At 36.1% G+C, this 21,150-nt stretch overlaps 1 protein-coding gene across 1 annotated transcript in view; it reads right to left on the minus strand.

The window, feature by feature from the left end:
* Positions 1-1,686: 1,686 nt before the first annotated feature.
* LOC136037851 (CAP-Gly domain-containing linker protein 4-like) overlaps positions 1,687-21,150 on the minus strand; it is a 149,133-nt gene continuing 129,669 nt past the window's right edge. Inside the window, exon 13 of the mRNA XM_065720696.1 lies at positions 1,687-1,823. Within this exon, the coding sequence (XP_065576768.1) occupies positions 1,820-1,823 (4 nt within the window). The 3' untranslated portion in view covers positions 1,687-1,819. The remainder of the gene's footprint in view (positions 1,824-21,150) is intronic.

Genomic DNA, 21,150 nt, shown 5'->3' on the forward strand with positions numbered 1-21,150 from the left:
ATCAAGCCATGGTTAATTGTAGAAAAAGCCAAAACCGATGGTCTGAGTGAGGAAGAGGCAAATCTCACGTAAGCCCACAATTTTAAAATGTTTTCACAGAGAAACAGAGTGATTGTTTTTCTAAACATTTTGAATTTTTTTTCGCTCTGTGTATTCGCTCAAAGTTTCGCAGAAAAGAACCAGTCAGTTGGATTTAACTTTTCATTCTTTTTGTTGGCTTAATTTTAAGACTGCACTAGATTCCAAAAAGACTGACTGCACTAGGTTTCAAAAATGCGGGATACATGGTGGCTGCAGCGACAGCTATTAAAATAAAAATGAACTAAAATGAATTAAAATCAAGTAGTTGTGGGTATCAAGCCATGGTTAATTGTAGAAAAAGCCAAAACCGATGGTCTGAGTGAGGAAGAGGCAAATCTCACGTAAGCCCACAATTTTAAAATGTTTTCACAGAGAAACAGAGTGATTGTTTTTCTAAACATTTTGAATTTTTTTTCGCTCTGTGTATTCGCTCAAAGTTTCGCAGAAAAGAACCAGTCAGTTGGATTTAACTTTTCATTCTTTTTGTTGGCTTAATTTTAAGACTGCACTAGATTCCAAAAAGACTGACTGCACTAGGTTTCATAAAGGCGGGATACATGGTGGCTGCAGCGGCAGCTATTAAAATAAAAATGAACTAAAATGAATTAAAATCAAGTAGTTATGGGTATCAAGCCATGGTTAATTGTAGAAAAAGTCGAAACCGATGGTCTGAGTGAGGAAGAGGCAAATCTCATGTAAGCCCTTTTTAGGATTGTATAAAAAATGATGTCAGTTTATTTGTTGATAGATAAGTCAATCTATTAACCGTCCAAGCGTCATTCCAAGGGCAAAACGTAGATAGTCATAGAACTAAGGGATGGAATATTGTATTGATTTTGGGTGGATACGTGATGTGTTCTGGACATGTGGCCATTCGAAAGAGATAACAACCTCGTAAAGGATGAACCTAGCGAAGAGAAGTTACTATTAAGGAATAAATTAAACCGTGAATGAACAGAAATTAATTAAACAATCATAGCAAATACACATACTATGGATATTAATATAAATGAATAAATAAATCTTACAACGAAAAACTTAAACTGAATACGAAAAGCAGGATTAAAATTAACAGAAATAACTATAAATAAGAGTCTGGCTACCACCTCCTTCACTAATTATAAAATTCTTAAAGACTACTGCATCATTGGCACTTTACTGAAAATGAACTATATTGCAATATTTCTTTTTGTACTTATTAGAACTCAGTAAATAAAAATAAAAGTACAATGTACGTAAAACCTATTAACCTATGAGCTTTCAGCGATTGTAAGTATTATGTATCAAATATTCAGTTTAATCTTATTAGTTCTTCCCAAAATTGTTCAAGACACATAAAGTTTTCAGGAAAGCGCCAATCTTGAAGTAGATATCAAAAGAAACTTTTTTTCTCCTCTCCGTGCCAGAAAAACATTTTATTTTAATAAAAGACGGAAAAGTTGGAACGTACACAATTTAAAGTATTTTTGATAAATCTTTAATCACTTTAAATCTAAAAATATGTTTGCTTTATTTTTCTTTTTTATTTACAAGGAAAATTTGGCAAAATCGCATTATAGCGTTGTAATTATAAATATGTCTCGAAATCCTGCTGGTTATACAAATTTGGAATTTACCGACTAATGTCCTGGGATCCTATGAAATAGAAACCAAAATGTTCCATAACAAGTACGGTTCTAAGGCAAACCCTGGAGACATGGATCCACTTTGCCTTTTTTTGTTTGTTTCATTCGAAATTTCATCTGCAAAAAAAAAGAAAAAATAAGATGAAAAAAAGAAAAATGGGAAGTATATTGGAAATCAGATATTTTGGACCCTTTTCCTGGAAAAAAACCTTAGACACCCTATTTCTTAGTTTTGGTCATTATCTCAAATGAAAATTGTAGATAATAAAGAATCTTGTAAATTGGTATTTGACTTTAAAATCTCAGAAGCACGAAAAATTATACTCTTCTGTTCTAAATTAAACAAAGAGCTGGATAAAAAATATCAGATTTTTTTTCATTTGGAATTTATTGACTGATGTTGTGGGCTCCTATGATATTGAAATCAAAACGTTCCATAACAAGTACAGTTCTACGACATACCCTGGAGACATGATCCGCTTCGTCTTTTTTTTTTTATTTCATTCGATATTTTATTTGTAAAAAAAGAAGAAAAAATAAGAAAAATGGGAAATATATTAGAAATTTGATATTTTATACCCTTTTCCTCGAGAAAGCCTTCAGACACCCTCTTTCTTAGTTTTGTTCATAATCTCAAATGAAAATTATATATAATCAAGAATCTTGTAAGTTGATATTTGACTTTAAAATCCTAAAAGTACGAAAAAGTATACTCTTCCGTTCTAAATTAACCAAAAAAAATAGATAAAAAAAATAAGTTTTTTTATTTACAAGGGAAATTTCGCGAAATTGCACTATAGCGTTGCAATTGTAAATACATTTCAAAATTCTACTGGTTATCCAAATTTAGAATTTACCGACTGATGCCCACTGATACCCCTTCCTTAATTTTAGTCATAAGCTCAAATGAAACTTATAGATAATAAATAATCTTGTAAATTGATATTTGACTTTAAAATCCTAGAAGAACGAAAAAGTAAAAAAAAATAATAAAAAATATAAGAATTTATTGAAATATATTAGAAATTTAAGAATTTAGATCCTTTTCTTGGAGTAAGTCCGCCAATACCCCCTCCTTAATTGTAAACATAAGCTAAAATAAAAGTATAGATAATAAGCTATATTGCAAATGGATATGTGACTTTAAGATTTAAGAAGAACACAAAATTACACTCTTCTGTTCAAAAAAAGGACTTAAGCAGCACACGTCGTTTGCACTAAAAATTCCAGAACCCATTTATCTCAATTTAGAATATTTTGGTTAGTTAGGTTATACCTTTACAACACCCTGTTACTTCTGTCTATGCAAAAATGCAGAATTACTTCAAAACTAAATGTTGGACCAAAAAAATAATAAACAGTTAAATTTCACTGAAAAATTTGTAGAGAAGGAAAGCGAATCCTCCCTGAGAACACTGAGTGATATTTGTAGGGGAGAAATTTCAAATTTTAAATAGTACCCCTTGAGCTGTTGGACACTGGAATCTAACAGTAAATAGTAAAGGGTAAGGATTTTGTTCTAGATCATTACTGAAAAATGCCTCTACAGAATTTTACAAGCTCCCACAAAAACAATTCCTTTTCCATAAGAGCCCAAATTGTACTAATTTCAATATTAATGTGTTAATTATGCTAATATAATTATATTTATAATACTTTAATATAACTATATATATATATATATATATATATATATATATATATATATATATATATATATATATATATATATATATATATATATATATATATATATATATATATATATATATATATATATATATATATATATATATAAGTTGTATGTTTGTACGCATATGACGTCATTATAAGCATATAAGGCTTAGGCTTTGTATATGACGTCATTATAAGTATATAAGGGGGCGATTCAAAGAGAAATTTTAGTATAAATCCTACAATGGCAGAAGAAACAGCCGAGGAAGCTGCTCAAAGAGTTAATGCCAAAAGGCTTGCGGCTAATAGAGAAAGTAAGAAAAGAAAGCGTGCCGAGGAATTACAAGAACAGCGTTAAAACAGGCTTGTGTCTCAAAGAGAAATTACCAAAAAAAAAATCATGCCGAGGAATCACAAGAACAACGTCAAAATTATCGCCTGGCATTCAGGTACAGCCCCGTCGATGATTATAGCTTGAGTAGATGTGTTCAAATCGGGACTATGCCTAAAATTTGTACCTATTGCAAGGCCTTGAAATTTAATGGTGAAACAATGGGAATGTGTTGCGCCTCAGGAAAAGTTAAAAATTTTCCTCAACTAGAAATTGAACTGGAAAACTCAAGAACTGAAAAACTGGAAAACCTCAACTGGAAAACTTCCTCAACCGGCTGCAACACCAGAGCCATTGAAGACTTTATGACGTTACAGACCGGGACACCGGGACACAATGAATGTAAATGACGACCGGGACACTCAAAGAGAAATTACAGACCGGGACACCGGGACACAAATGACGACCAGGGCACAGGGAATATAAATGACGACCGGGACACAGGGACACAACTAAAACGGGGACGCCGGAAGGGCACAGGGGGAAATATAAATACGAAATACAAATAGGAAGACACAAGGAATATTCGATTAGCAATCACCATCAACAAAGCTCAAGGGCAATCATTAGAAAAATGCGGTATAGATCTGAATACGTATTGTTTTCCCATGGACAATTATATGTTGCATGTTCAAGAGTCGGTAAACCTGACAATCTATTTATATGCACAGACAATGGGACAGCGAAGAATATTGTATATTCGCAAGTTTTACGTAGTTAAAAACATATATATATATATATCTATATATATATATATATATATATATATATATATATATATATATATATATATATATATATATATATATATATATATATATATATATATATATATATATATATATATATATATATATATATATATATATATATATATATATATATATATATATATATATATATATATATATATATATATATATATATATATATATATATATATATATATATTCACAGGTGGGACACAGAGACACAACTACAATGGCACAACTACAATTTGTGGAAGTAAATAAAACTGAGAACCCCTTTTAAAACTTGAGAACCACGGCTGAGAGCCGTGAAAGCAGAGCCAAAGCCAAGACAGATAAACTCGGTGAGGAACAAAACCTCAGTGAGAGATAGATAGTCTATCATCCATCCTAGGGTAGAACTAATGTAGACAGGTATCGGCAATGTCCATTGGACTTGTATTCTAAGCGGGGACAGAAGTTGCCTGGACATATAGTTGAACAAGTGACCTAAGCCTAAAAGGCACTTACGCCTAGAGTCTGAAAAACTGGTCTCTTTTTAATCACATATGCAAACGGGCAAGAAGGGGGGAGCCCATAACTGCTGCTCCCCCAAAAATATACATTTGGACTTTTTGATATGTCCCATAGTTTCTACTATTTCCCACTCCAATCCCTTATTTTCACTGTTTTTAGAAGTTATTCCTTCCCCAAGATAGACTCCCTAATAAATGCTTGAAAGAAATGCTAAAAGACTGCAAACTGGCTACTTTCAAATGGATATTTGTATAATTTTTCATATGAATGAAATGCATATAAGGAAGTGAAAACTACAGAAAAGTTTGCAAAAGCTCACCCTTCTCCGGGACAAAATTATTTGTCTTTTACTACCCCCATCGAAAATTTGGCGCATTACGGCTATTACATCCTAATTAGCGACTCATCATTGCACATAATTATGATTAATGGATAATTTGTCTGGGTTTTGCTTGTTCTGGTAGCGTTTTTTTTTGGGGGGAAGGGGCTGAATAACTTCTTTATAGCTATGAATGAATAAATGAATGAACTTTATTACCCGTAAAAGTATAAAAAAACACAAAGTACGGAGTATTATAAATAAACAAAAACAAAAACGATAAACAGCGAAGAAAAAATTCAAACTAGCAAAAGACAACATGGACTAATTAGCCAGTATCAATATGGAAAAAAGGCTGCAGAGGGTCATAAACGTGAATAAAGTTGATAGTCTATAAATCATCACAGGAAGAAGCGAATCCGAGAAGGCACATCTATTAAACCAAATCGAGCAATTATTTTATGTTTCGGTACCATCTAGAAAACCGGAGGAGGAATTTGCAATATCTGAAATAAGCCGTACGTAGAGTATGTCGATCTTTCTTATGAAACAGATGAACCAAGCCTGATAAAAACAAAAGCACAGGGGTGCAATAAGCGTTATAAATCATGCAGAAACCGTTGCGATTGTAACGGCTTTTGTTTGGGGATATTTTTCCGTAAGCGACGCGTAGGTTTTTCACGGCTTGATTCACTAGGGATGAACAGGTAGTGGAAAGTGTATGGCCGAAACACAGACCAAGCCAACTAACTAAAGAAAAACATGATAGAACTGCAGTCCCAGCAACGAATGGAGCGACCGCATAAGGGCTATTAAAACGAATAAACTCGCATTTAGACGCATTAACTGACAGTCCAATCTTAGATAGTTCATTGGTTAATATAGTAAAATTAGAAAGCAATCCACGGCGAGTCCGGGCAACAAGAAGAACGTCATCTGCATATGCAATAGAAGACAAACCAATATTACCGTAAAAAACAGAAATTCTAAGGGGACGCAGGCATGATACAAGCACGCATTTAAATATACTAGGAGACAATACGGCACCTTGCCGAACTCCCGTATTAATTTTTATCTAGTCAGATATTTGGCCATTCCAGGTAATTTGAATTTTAGATTTTGAATACCAAGAAGACAATAAACTTAGTACAGAAGGATTAACACCTGAAGACGCAAGGGAAAATAGAGCCTGAGAGTGCACAATATTGTCGAAAGCTCAAGAAATATCAACAGTAAGACAGTATAAAGACATTTTAGTTTTTACGGCATCTTTCATGAGTCGGCTTAAAACATGATGTGCATGGGAGCAACCAAAACTTTTCCGAAAACCAAATTGAAAAGGTGTAAAATCACAATTCGACTCAATTTCTGGTAGTAAAAAATGTTCAAGCAACTTACTTAAAAAAGACGATACTGTAATGGGACGATAATTTACACATGACGTGGGGTCCTTGCCTCGCTTTTGAATAGACATTACACGGCCACAAAGGAAACTATCAGGAACAAGCGACTGTGCTAAGCAAGACTGGAAAAATATTTGTAGATGATTGAGTAGAGCAGGACAATCATAAGCAAAAAATCGGTAAGAAAGGCCGTCACCATCAAGGCTATTTGAACGCTTAATTTTTCTTAAAGCCCGGCGGATTTCAGATATTGCTACAGGCTGGACATGAGCCTGCAGGAGACGGTATGGTAAAAGCGGTTTAAGCAACTTATAATAAAAAGACTGAAGAAAACTATTAAATGCACTGAACAAATGCTTATAATGATCAACAAAATTAGCTAGCTAGAGACAAGATAGGGTAGATGGGAACATTTCTCACTATTAATAACCTTAATCCAGGAGGCCTTATCGGTGGGGCCTGGCCATGCATTCAAGCGTGCTCTCTTCAAACTGGCCTTATATTCAAGTTACACAGAGAAAACAGCTCCAGACGATGGTCGGTCACATGATATCCACATACGTAGCCAAAACTTGGCTTTTTGCTTAGCACGTTTTACTTCAGGATCAACGTTCCAATTAGGCTTTCTTGTACCAATCCGAATTTTATCCACAGGCACTGCAGCTTTGAAAGCTGATTTAAGGCAATGGACAATTTGATAATAATAGCAATTTAGGTCAACTCTACTTGAAGGCGAGGAAACTGAAGTTTGCAGCAGGTGATATGGCACTTTTATGGTCAACAGTAAAGCAGTAAGCGTAGCAAGGTATAGTAGGACATTAGCACGATCCCAGTTCAACTTCGTATGCCATTTCGGCTGAGCCGAAAGTGTTTTGTCAGATAGCTCACAGGACAAATTACAGCTAAGAATAAGGTGATCGTCATAAATCTTCTCTTCGTCCACCCTGACAATCGATGATATTAAGCTGGAACTGGAAGAGATCACATGATCCAGGTTCGATTTTGAACAGCCTCTGTTATGAATATACGTGAATGGGAGGCTCTTAACTGCGACGTGATATATATTAGGAAGTGATTCTATCAAGAGGATTGACCTATCGGAGGTACCAAGAATGTCACAGTTAAGGTCACCAGCTAAAACCCAATTTAGGTCTTTCAAACATAGACTTTCGAGTAGAGACTTTAAACTAGAGCAACATTTAGCGAAAGATGTGAACGATGCTATAGAACGTCGATCGCAAGGTAAGTAAACGTTTATAAATGCGGTACTGTCACATTGAATCGCTAAGATGTTATCATCACAATGAATCACAGAGGGCTTTGATGGGGAATGGAAGAAAATTGCTAGGCCACCGGAAGGGCGGCCTCTAGTTTTTTGACCTCTTGCGAAAAAAATGGTGGACAGAAGATCGCTTTAGGCTAGAAACATTTGATTTGGTCAAAAGATGTTCTTGCAGGAACGCTATGTCACAGACTAATAATTCATTAATTAACAAGTCTTTGTCTTTTGTGCCGTTAATATTGAGAGAAGCAAAACTTAAAATAGTGGCTTGGTTCATTTTGGAGCAGAGTTGAGAGCGCGTTTGATCACTAGGAAATTCATACTATAGGAAACATGAGCTTCGCCGCAGTTGGCACATTTCGGAGCCTCTAAGCAAGGATTGTCTTTAGTATTGGAATGGCATCTAGAACATTTAGAGCACTTCATCTCATTTTGGGCACATGGACAGTGAGCTAACGAATGATGGATAATTTGGCATCTAAGACACCCTCTGGGCAGTTCTTTTTATTCAGAAATTTTAAAAGACTCGTAACCCAAGCGCAGACCTGTAGCGATGGAAGATTTTAGTGCAGCGGAATCAAAGAACTCTAAACAGAATGTATGAGAAGAGCCGATCCGAATGGCCTCAACAAGACCAGGAATAGCGGAGATGAGTATACTGTCAGGAAGTCCCCTAATTACTCCAAGAGCTTTGTGATCAATCACTTTAGCAAGAATATTTGGATAGCTCACAACAGCAGATGCGGCAAGAGAATTGGCAGAAACTTTATCCCGCGTAACAACAATCCGTCTTTTCCTTACCGGATCGGACTTTACCGACATAATTCCGTCATGTCCGGCGAAAGAATCAAGCTTTTCCTTGCGAGAAACGGGGTCTCTTAGTTCTGGACCGGATATTTAAGAACGGCGACGTACGAGGGTTTGCGATTGGTACCCTTGCTATCTGCGACCAAAGAACTATTTATAGACGTTGCGGGACTATTGAGGTGAGCAAGCAATTTTAGCTGATCAAGGCACTGGTTGACTTTGGCGGTAAAGATAGAATAACCTGACGCCGGAATGCTAGGGACTTCAGAGGGGGATTTGATCATCAGCTCTGGAATATCAATATTTTCTGCAGAGCAGCGAGAAAGAGTAGCGATATTGTCCGACAATGAACTATTCTTAGCACTGGGTCCTGAACGACGAGGTATACGCTCATCTGGGAAGCAATTGCTATATAAAAGTTTCTTAGCGCCAAGAACATCTTCATACGGGAAAAAATCACTAGCGTACTTCACAATCGACTGATGGTCCAACCCCTCATCGAGATTGTACTGAGCAAAATTCAAAACTGGGCAATAATAAAGCGTACTGGTATTCCAATTGTCCATGATAAGCAAATTTCACTCACGACTCGGCATCAGTCCAAAAACAATTAAGCGAAAAAGGTATATCCACATAAAAGTTCTCAATAAGCACAACTATGAAATTATCCACACTGGCTAAATGAATGCAATGAGAATAAATAATAACTTATCTTTGAGTGGGGCAAGTAATCCAGTGATTTGCAAGTAATCCGAATATTTCAAGTGCTGAATATTAACTCACAGCCACAATCCATAAACAATCCTTAAGCCGTAATCATATACAAGTTTATAAATTTATCTAACAAGTTTCAATTACAAGTTCAAAAGTATTTCACTCGTTATTTATTCCGAACAGGTACAGAGTTAATCCGGCTTAAATTCAATTAGTTGTTGACTGGTCAAATACCAAAAGAGAACTTATTCCTTTATTTCCTTTATTGCAGCTTGACTTCCCACTGTAGTAAAATATTTCAAACAGTTCGTGGTAACGAACTGTAGTAAGGAGCGACCCGGCTCAATAAAAACCGAAACTCTAAAAAATGGAATTTTGATACCAATAGTTACATCAAAAGAATCGCATTTTAATACTGATTTTAAATATATAAGTTTCAAATATATAAGTTCAAGATCAGCTATACCCATCAAAAGTTACGAGCCTGAGAAAATTTGCCACGTTTTAGAAAATAGGGGAAACACCCCCTAAAAGTCATACAATCTTAACGAAAATCACATTATCAAATTCAGCATATCAGAGAATCTTATTGTAGAAGTTTCAAGCTCCTATCTACAAAAATGTGGAATTTCGCATTTTTTGCCAGAAGACAGATCACTGATGCGTGTTTATTTGTTGGTTTTTTTTTTTCCAGGGGTGATCGTATCGACTGAGTGGTCCTGGAATGTCGCGAGAGGGCTCATTCTAACGGAAATTAAAATTTCTAGTGCCCTTTTTAAGTGACCAAAAAATTGGAGGGCACCTAGGCCCCCTCCCACGATGTTTTCCCAAAGTCAGCGGATCAAAATTCTGAGATAGCCATTTTATTCACCATAGTCGAAAAACCTAATAACTATGTCTTCAGGGCGGCTTACTCCCCCACAGTCCCCGTGGGAGGGGCTGCAAGTTACAAACTTTGATTTGTGTTTACATCTGGGAAGTGTACAGACGTTCTCAGGGGGGAGAGTTGAGTGTACAGACGTTCTCAGGGGGGAGAGCTTAGGGGGGTTACGTGGGAGGATATCTCCATGGAGAAACTTGGAAATGGAAATGGAAAAATGGGAAGTTTTTCTACTGAAAGTAAGGAGCAGCATTAAAACCTAAAACGAACAAAAATTATTACGCATATGAGGGGTTTACCTCCTCGTTATATCTCATTCCTTACGCTAAAGGATTTTTAGTAATTTCAACTATTTATTCTACGGCCTTTGTGATTCAGATGTCATTCTTAAGGAATTGGGACAAAATTTAAGCTTTAGTGTAAAGAGCGAGGTATCGACGAGGGTTGAGCCCCCTCATATACGAAATAAAAACATACGAGTATATAATTTCGTTACGCAAGTTAATTCGTAAGTTACGTGTATTTTTTACCAATGAAAACGTTTGTAAAAAAATTAAAAGTTCAGGTTGCTTTTTTAAGTAATCAAAAATTGGAGGGTCTCCTAACTAGGAACTAGGCCTCCTCCCTCGCTCCTTTTTTCTCAAATCTTCCCAAAAATTTTCAAAATTGCAGTTAACTAATATGCAAATTTCGTTTTAATTATTTATGTGTGGAGAGCCAAGATCAAAACATGCATTAATTCAAAAACGTCCAGAAATTAAATAAAAAACAAGTTTTTTTTAAATGAACGTAAGGAGCAACATTAAAAATTAAAACGAACAGAAATTACTCCGTATATGAAAGGGGCTTTTCCTCCTCAACGCCTTGTTTTAAAAATAGAGTTAAGACAAAGAGTCAAACTTTAGCGTAAAGAGCGGGGCATTGAGGAGGAAAAGTCCCTTTCATATACGGAGTAATTTCTGTTCGTTTTAAGTTTTAATGTTGCTCCTTACTTTCATTAAAAAAAAACTTGTTTTTTTTAATTTAATTCACACAAGAAACCATAATGAATCGGAAGCAGTAGCCACGACACTGCTTGTCCAGGACGCCAAATCTTGTTGATAGGAGGAAATAGGCAATTCTGGAAAATCATGCAGTGCCCAATCTGGGACAAGGATTGCACAAGGCCTCCATTCAACTATAGGTCCCGGGGACTTCTTACTATCAAGTTGAAAGCCGGCTTAAGCGTCTTGTTTAGACTTCAGGAGAGATTATTTGTCTCTGACCAGTGCTATAAAAGGACTAACTAGGAACTAGGCCTCCTCCCTCGCTCCTTTTTTCTCAAAATCAAAATGATCACGTTGCTTCAAGGGGAACAGATGACCGAAGTCTTCGCATTATACCTATATTTCTCCCCAATTTCATCCACAGATTAGATATATGAGGTTTCCATGATAGATTAGAGTCAAGGAGTACTCCAAGGTATCGCATAGTTGCTGCTCGTGAAATCATTATTTTAAAATCAGTTGATCATTTTGATTTTGGGCAACGAGTCGGCACTGTGACTGACAATATTCCTTGCTAGTCCAAAAGCAATCAAAATGTTCAGATTTTTTTTTCTTTTTTTATTCTATTTTATATTCAATTTTTTCTTTTTTTATTGGTTTTCATTAGGCCATAGCAATTTCAATGACTTCCGTAACATGTAAATTGCCAAGTGGAATGCTATGACGTTCATAGACAACTACTGTATTAAAATTTTGAATGACAAATTCCAACAGTTTGAACTAGACCTAATAGGAGTAATAGAAGTTCCCCCCCAGGGTTTAGAAAGACCAAATTAAATGATATAGAATTAATTTAGTTAGGTAGAAAGGATGGGGTACATAAGCAGGCAATAGGGTTTTTGGTGAATGAGGAAACTTCAAAGTCTCACTTAGGCTCGAATAGTGTTAATAATATAATTCTATTCGCTCACTTTATGAAATAAAGTGTAAGGTATCGGTAAAAGTGGTATATGACCCTATTGAAACAACTGATCGAGACGACAGCAATTCAGAAGATTTTTGCACTTCGTTACTGGAACAGATAGAAGAGGCCCAAGGTAGAAATGCAGTATTTTTACAAGTTAGCTTTAATGCCCTGGTTGGCACAAATTTAGGAGGGTGGTAATCTAGCTGAGGTAAGTTTGGATGAAGAAAAATATTAATGGTAACAGACTGCATTAGCTTTGTAGGTACGACAATCTAGTAGTATACAGCGTGGCACTTGGTCATAAAATGGCCGATAAGTTAACATGGCACTCACAAGATGCTAGGACTGCCAACCTCTTTGACTATCAGCCTCCTTGTCACGGTGTCAACATAGGTTTGATATACAAACACCAAAAACAAGAGCAACAATAGGGAATTTTTTAAGACAGTGGGAAACAAACTAGAATGAATATTTCGGCCCTATCTCCAAGGGTCGTCCTCAGCAATACAAATAAGAAAAAACAACTTACTAGAGGATAAAATCAATAAAACTAAAATGAACAGTTTTTCAAAACCGAAATTCCCTATTGTTGTTCTTGTTTTTGGTGTTTGTGATGGAAAGGCAGTGTGGTCTTCGTTGTTATTTAGGTTTGATATAACTGCCCAGGGAAAAATATATCTTTTTTTTTCTTAAAGTTGGAATCTATTTAGATCATTTTTGTTGCCAGAAATATCAGAATGTCAGTTTTAAGACAAATGAATTATATTTGTTTGCTACTCTTTCTTTGGGAAAATGAATGGTTCTAAAGTGAGTATATATGACATATGACGTATATATGACGGTAAAATTTCGGTAGAATTTTGTTATAATTACAAGTAATTTCAATAATTCTGGTGATGATTTGTTTATGTTTTCATTTAAGAGATTTATATCAGAGACTTTGGTTAGAATTACGGAAGAATTGTGGTAAAATTATGGTAAAATTTTGAGTAATGTTAATAATTTCTGATGAAAATTTGTTTTATGTCTTTTTATAAGAGACTTTAGCATCATTGGCTTTGGGTAGAAATATGGCAGAATTTTGGTACAGTTACGAGTAATGTCAATGATTTCTGAGGATAATTTGTTTATGTCACCATATGGGATTTGATATTTTATTATAATTATTTATTTAGTTTTTTTTCCCAGGGGCATTTCATATGAAAGGAGTCGTCGCATAAAACTCAGAGGGGGCTCGTTCGATTGGAAATCAGAAGTTCTAGCGCTTTTTTTAAGAGTCAAATTTGATAAAAGGTCAACTAGCCCCCCCCCCCTCACGCCTCTTTTCCCAAAAGCATCCGATAAAAATTATGAGATAGCCATTTTGTTACAAATAGTTCAAAGATAATATAACAAAAACCCAGTGTCGACAAAACCCCAAAGGGCCTGGGGGCAGGCGTTTTAAGCTATGCCCTGGGGGCATATATGGTTCTTATTGAAAGAATGCTCATATAAACTTCAGATAGGGCTTATTTGATTGGAACTTAAAGGTTCTAGTTCCCTTTTAAGAGTGAAAATAGATCGGAGGGTAACCAGCCCCCCACGCTCTTTTTACCAAATGCATCCCATAAAAACTTTGAGATAGCCATTTTGTTAAAAATAGTTCAAGATCATACAAAGAAACTCTGGTGTCGACACAACCAGCCCCCCCCCCCACAAGGGTCCGGGGCAGGCATTGTAAGTTTTGCCCTCGGGACATATATGGTTCTCATGGAAGCGATGCTCGTATAAACTTCAGAGACGGCTCATTTTATAGGAAATTGAAAGTTTTAGTTCACTTTTTAATAGTCAAAAGAGATCGGAGGGCAACTGCCCCCCCTCCATGCCCTTCTTTCCTCAAGCCCATCCGATAAGAACTTTGAGACAACATTTTTTTGAAAATAGTTCAAAGATCACATAGCATAAACTTCGGGGTAGACACAACCCCTCGGACCCGAGGGCAGGCGTTGTAAGTTGTAGCCTGGGAGTAAATATGGTTCTTATGGAAGGAATACTCGTATAAACTGCAGAGAGGGTTCACTTGAATGGAAACTGGAAGTTCTAGTTCAATTTGTAAGAGTCAAAAGAGATCGAAGGGCAACTAGCCCCTCAGCACCTTTTTTCCCCAAACCCATCCGATAAAAATTTTGAGATAGCCATTTTTTAAAATAGTCCAAAGGTCAGATAAAAATACTCCGGTGTCGAAACAACCCCCCACGGTCCAGGGGCAGGCGATGTAAGTCATGTCCTGGGGGCGTATACTGTTCTAATGAAATGCAGGCTCGTATAAACTTCAAAGAGGGCTCATTTAATTCAACATTGAGAGTTCTAGTTCAATTTTTTAAGAGTCAAAAGAGATCCAAGGGCAAATAGTCCCTCCATGCCCTTTTTTCCCCAAATCGATCCAATAACAATTTTGAAACACCCATTTTGTTAGAAATAGTTCAAAAGTTAGATAAGAAAAACTCAGGTGTAAACGCAACCCCTCAGGGCCCGATGATAGGCTTTGCCAGCTATGCTTTGGGGCCATATATGGTTCTTATGGAAGGGACGCTCGTATAAGATTCGGAGAGGGCTCATTTGATTGGAAATTGAAAGTTCTAGTTAACTTTTCAAGAGTCAAAAGAGATCCGAGGGCAACTAGTCCCAACCCTAGTCCTTTTTTCCCCAAACCCACCCGATACAAATTTTGAGATAGCCGTTTTTTCAAATAGTTCAAACATCAGATAACAAAAACTCCAGGGTCAACACAACCCCCCTGAGCTTGAGGGCAAGTGTTTTAGGCTATACCCCGGAGGCGTATAAGGTTTTTATTTAAGGAGTTGTCGCATAAACTTTGAAAGTTGCTCATTTGATTGGAAATTGATATTCCTAGCTACTTTTTTACGAGTCAAAAGTTAAGCGAGGGTATCTACCCCCCCCCCAAACACAAACACCCTCAGTTTGCTTGAAACAGTCCAAAAATACGATAAAAAAAACTTCGTTTTCAAAATACCACCCTCCCAAGAGCCACGGGATGGGTTGTAAATTATGCCGAAGGGGCATATAAGCTTTTTATGGAAGACGTGGTCCTATAAACTTTGGAGGGGACTGAAATGATTAGGAATTGAAAGTTATAATTCACCTTTTAAGAGTCAAAAATGATACGACGGCAAATAGCCCCCCTCCCTCCCAGCCTTCCTTTCCCCAATGTATCCAATCGTATTTTTTATTTGGTTATTTTGTTCAAAATCCTATCTCTCTCTCTCAACCTGTGTCTCTGACCGTCTGTTTTTGTGTGTTTGTCTCTGTCTCCTTCTCTCTTTGTTCCTCTGTCTCTGACCGTCTGTTTGCCAGTAGACCAAAGATAATATAACATAAACTGCAGAGAAATAACAGCCCCTCGCAATCGGGGGGCAAGTGTTGTAGAATGTGCCCTGGGGTATATAAGGTTTTTATGGAAGGGATGGTCGTATAAACTTTAGAGGGGCCTTATTCGATTGTAAATCAAAATTTCTAGTGCCCTTCTCAAGAGTTCACACTGATTGGAGGGCACCTAACCCTACCCCCTCTCCTCCCAAGGCCCTTTTTCCCCAAATACATCCAATTAAAATTTTGAGATAGCTGTTTTGTTCAAAATAGTTTAAGGACCAAATAACAAAACTCTGGGGTCGACAACTCCCCCATAGGCCAGGGGCAAGTGTTCTAAGCTATGCCCCGAGGGCATATAAGGTTTTATGTAAGGGGTTGTCGTATAAACTTCAGAGTTAGCTCGTTTGATTGGAGATTGAAAGTTCTAGTTAAATTTTTATGAGTCATCAAAGTGATTGAGGGATATCTACAACCCCTCCCTTACATCTTTTACCCCTAATAAATCCAATAAAAATTTAAGATAGCCATTTTCTTCGAATAGTCCCAAATTCAAATCGGAGGCAACGCTATGGCGATGCTTATTGTAAAGGCCATTCGACTCCAATGTTTTATTATTATTTTTTTTTCCGCCAGAGGCCTTCATATAGAAGGGGGCTTTGCATAAACTTCGGAGAGGACTCTTTCGATGGGAAATCAGAAGTTCTAGTCCCCTCTCATGATTAAAAGGTGGTCGGAGGAAAACTGGGCCTCCCCTCCCAAAGCCCTTTTTCCCAAATTCATATGATAAAAATTTTGAGATAGCCACTTTGTTAAAAATAGTTCAAAGATCATATAACAAAACTCCGGCATCGACATCCCCCCAGGGCCCTGGGGCAGGCGTTGTAGGTTATGCCCTGGAGGCAAATATTGTTCTTATGGAAGGGATGCTTGTATTAACTTCATAAAGACCTCATTTGATTAAAAATTGAAAATTATAGTTCACCTTTTAAGACTCAAAAGAGATCGGAGGGCAACTAACCCCCTCTCCACGCATTTTTTCCTCAAAGTCATCCGATAGGAACTTTGAGATAGCCAGTTTTTAAACAGTTCAAAGATCATATAACGAAAACTCAGGGGTCAACACACTCCCCCATGGCCCGATGGCAGGCATTGTAAGTTATGCCCTAGGAGCATATTCGGATCTTATGGAAGAAATACTCGTATAAGGTTCATAGGGGGCTCATTTGATTAGAAATTGAAAGTCCTAGTTCACTTTTTAGAGTCAAAAGATACCGGAGGGCAACTAGCCCTCCCCCACCTGCCCCATTGCCCACAAATGCATCCAAAAAATTTTGAGAGTCATTTTGTTAAAAATAGTTCAAATGTCAGATAAGAAAAACTCAGGTGTTGACAAAGCCTCCCAGGGCCAGGGGGCAGGCGTTGTAAGTTATTCCCTGGGGCCATTTATGGGTCTTATGGAAGGGATGCTCGTATAAACTTTCGAGAGGGCTCATTTGGTTTAAAATTGAAAGTTCTAGTTCACTTTTTAATAGTCAAAAGATATCCGATGGCAACTAGTGCCCTCCCACTCATGCCCTTTTTCTCCAAACCCATCCGATAAAAATTTTGAGATAGTTATTTTGTTATCAATAGTTCGAAGGTCAGATAAGAAAAACTCCGGTGTCGATACAAGCCCCCGGGGCCTGGGATCAGGCGTTTTAAGTTATGCCCTGGGGGCATATATTGTTCTTATGGAAGGGATGCTCATATAAACTTTAGAGAGGGCTTGTTTGATTGGAAGTTGAAAGTTCTAGTTCACTTTCTAAGAGTGAAAAGAGATCCGAGGGTAAATAGTCCCTACACGCCCTTTTCCCCAAATCCATCCAATAACAATTTTGAGATAGCCATTTTGTTAAAAATAGTTCAAAGGTCAGGTAAGAAAAACTCAGGTGTCGAAGCAAACCCCCAGAGCCAAGGGGTAGGTGTTATAAGTTATGCTCTGGGGGCATACATGGTTCTAATGGAAAGGATGCTATTATAAAAAGTAAGATATTTTTGCATGAGCAAGAAAACCTACATTGAGCATCATTGGTACTATAGACAAGGGGATCTGTCTCTAAAAAAGTGAATGGCCCCCTAGAAAATGCATCGAAGTAGAATGCAAACCTATTACGTGATAGAATACGATAAATTCGTCCCTACCCTGGGTGGGGATTGATTTGTCAACCTTCCCTGGAATACGGCTTGGAAAACTTAGCCCCCTCCCAAAAAATATGGTAGGAATGACAGCATAGAAATTTTCAATAGTTACTTTTATTGGTACTTGTATGATATATGCCCTACCTAATGTTCTAATCCGTTTCTCTGACACTCAATTCTAATAAAAGATACCAAGGTAAGATAAAAATACTCTATAATACTCTAGAAACAAATTTGGGCTATATTAGGATAAATATAGCCCATCTATAAATTTGGACAAATTTTGGATATTAGGGAAAGGGGGTAAAGTACAGGGTCTGCACGTCTAATATGTTAGGTACAATTATTCTGCATATTATGTAGTAAGATTTGTTTTCAATTTTCACAATATACTTCACCGCCACCCCCTTCCCCAACACCCTAATGTGCAAATATATAGCCCGAATTATATATTTCCCATCTATTCTGTAACCTCTCTTTGTCATGTCTCACGCTAAGCTGAAACACACTAATGACAAAAACAGGTTCTATAATGCGTCAATGAATGAACAACTTAAGCGGTAGGGCGTTTATCATACAAGTACCTTTTTATACATTGTGCTTAGAAACAAAAAAATTGTTCCAAGGTTACAAATAATAAACTTAACATAACTTTGCTGTAAAATAGCGTTAATAAAGTCAGAACGTGCGTAGGAATTTCGTTTCTGGGCGGGGGAGCTCAAATTGAAATAGCAAGCAAATGAACAAGCAAAATACTAAAAAGTTTGAATTTTTAGTTTAAATTTTAATTTTATCATGATAGGAATAATGCTCAAAACTGCATACAGGAGGGGAGGGAGCGATGGGGTTTAACCCTCCTATATTTTTTTCCGACTAGTATAAAGGTAACAAAACCCATATAAACAATTTTTTATGCGTTTCCAAGAGTTCGTTTTGCACACCCCCCCCCTTCACTACGTAACAAATACTGGGTACACTCTTGGTAGGAACTTGTTTTTAGGCGGGGAGCTCTAATCTGACAAAACAAGCAAAAAAGAGGGCAAATATCAAATAGCTTTGAATTTTAAGAGTTGAAAGATAAAGAGGTTACGAGGTTAAACATAATAGGTTAGTCAAACCTCAAAGAGCAAACAAAACTAGTTCTATCCAACAATAATTTCTGATTCCGTATCCATTTTATTCATAACTAAAACATACCTTATCACCATTATAAATAATAAATAAATAATGATAAATATAAACAATACATCACAGAATTACAAGGACGGATTAAAACATGCCACCACAGAAGAACAGAAATTTTAAAAACAGTTTTTAAGAAATAAGAAAAAAACAGTTTTATTAAAAAACATTCCTGCTTTTCACTGGATATCTCTCACAAAAAAATCAGGTTTTGGAAAGGTAGAGTTATTTCCTTTTCAGAAATGGCATTTCTTTTGTCTATCTGCGTTTGTCTCAGTACTGGTTAGCCGAGTTTTAAAAAGGCGGGGTAAATTTTCTCTCCAGAATTAAAGAATAATGCGATTTGCTTGTAGAAATACGTCACAATAAAAATACCAATTGGACTAAAGGACACTTTTTAACATGGAAGATAGGCCACTCTTTTTCTCTTGGTATTACCACCGGCTTACTTATTACCTGGACATGATTTTCTTTTAATAAAAACAAAAATCCTTAAAAAATTCACATTATTCTCAATGCCAATAAATAAAATAGAATTTCCTTTCAGAAGGTGTTCAAATATTCTTTAGAGGTAGTATTTCGATTTGTGAGCCGCCATTTCAACTGAGGTGCTACTGTTATGTTTTAAATAATAATTACATAACCAAACATACATTTTTAGAAATATAATATTTTATAAATTTATAAGGGAGCAAAACATAATCGAAAAGATACACTTTAAACATATTTGAACAATGCATTTATGACATAGCCAAGCCTGCACAAAGAGGGGAGTGGGTTCACAGAGAGGTAGAAGGGAGGGTCCACAGAGATGATAAAGCAAATAATCGCAGCAAATTCTTATTAGAAATGGTCAAAGCAACTCGTATCTGCGAACTTTCATGTATATCAACCAGACAATCTCCCATCTCAGAATTAGGACAAAGGCTATATTCAGGATTTTTTGTTCGTGGGAGGGGTATGCCAGAAAAAGTTCACAAGACACAAGAAAATTGATAACAAGCATCTTTTTACTTTTGTACGTGTTGGACTGATTTTTTTTTTTTGGGGGGGGGGGGGGTCAAAAGCGGATAGGCTTATCCCTTGGATACGGCCTTAATTGGGGCTACTACATTTGGTTCTCTTCTTTAATCCCTTTTCTTTAGGCAGGATCCAAAAGATACCTTCTAGATATACACTGTCTTCAAGCGAATGGTAATGTCTAAATGGAACTAAATTGTTTAAAATAAAAGTTTTTAAGTTGCATTAATTTAAATCTTACAACATATTAAAGCTGTCTTATTAATTATGTGTTTCCTTAACCACCGTTTCAGAAGGTTAGAGTTCATTGCTTGAACTTCTGCTCCAAGTTTTGATTCAATTTCATATAAGTTAATTTTTGCTTCAATTAGATGAACTTAAATAAAATATGATTAAATATGATTACATAGTTAAACATAATATTATAAAATTAAATTAAATAAACTATAAAGATTCCCTTCGGCTTATTGAAAAAGAATTATTTCTGAATCGAATGGCAGTCCACATAGAAGAGATTGTGGTTAGGTTAGTTTCTCTGGAAATTCAAAAAAAATCGTCAAGGAGTACGAACCCTCAATATTATATAATATATTATAATATATATATATATATATATATATATATATATATATATATATATATATATATATATATATATATAATTTTTTATATATTTGGCTATCCATATATTTTTCTGCTTTATTCTTTCTCAAATTACTGTCCACTTATTTACTTGAATACTTTCATATCCCATTTTATTTCCCTTCAAACACAACAAAATAAGGCACTTCGTATTTTAAAAAGCTTTCTTACTTCCACAGCGTCTCTTTCCAAGAAAGTCTTCTACAAAGAATTTATATTGTTTATTGAATATTCTTCCTGTTGAACTGACAGTTACTTTTAATTCGTTATTATTCAAAGGTAAGCACAACCTCCTGACACTGCCTAACTATTTCTTTTCTTTTGATCTGTTTTCAATTACTGTGCCATCTTCGTAACTAACTCGC

This window comes from Artemia franciscana, chromosome 17, assembly GCF_032884065.1.
Source record: "Artemia franciscana chromosome 17, ASM3288406v1, whole genome shotgun sequence".
NCBI lineage: Eukaryota > Metazoa > Arthropoda > Branchiopoda > Anostraca > Artemiidae > Artemia > Artemia franciscana.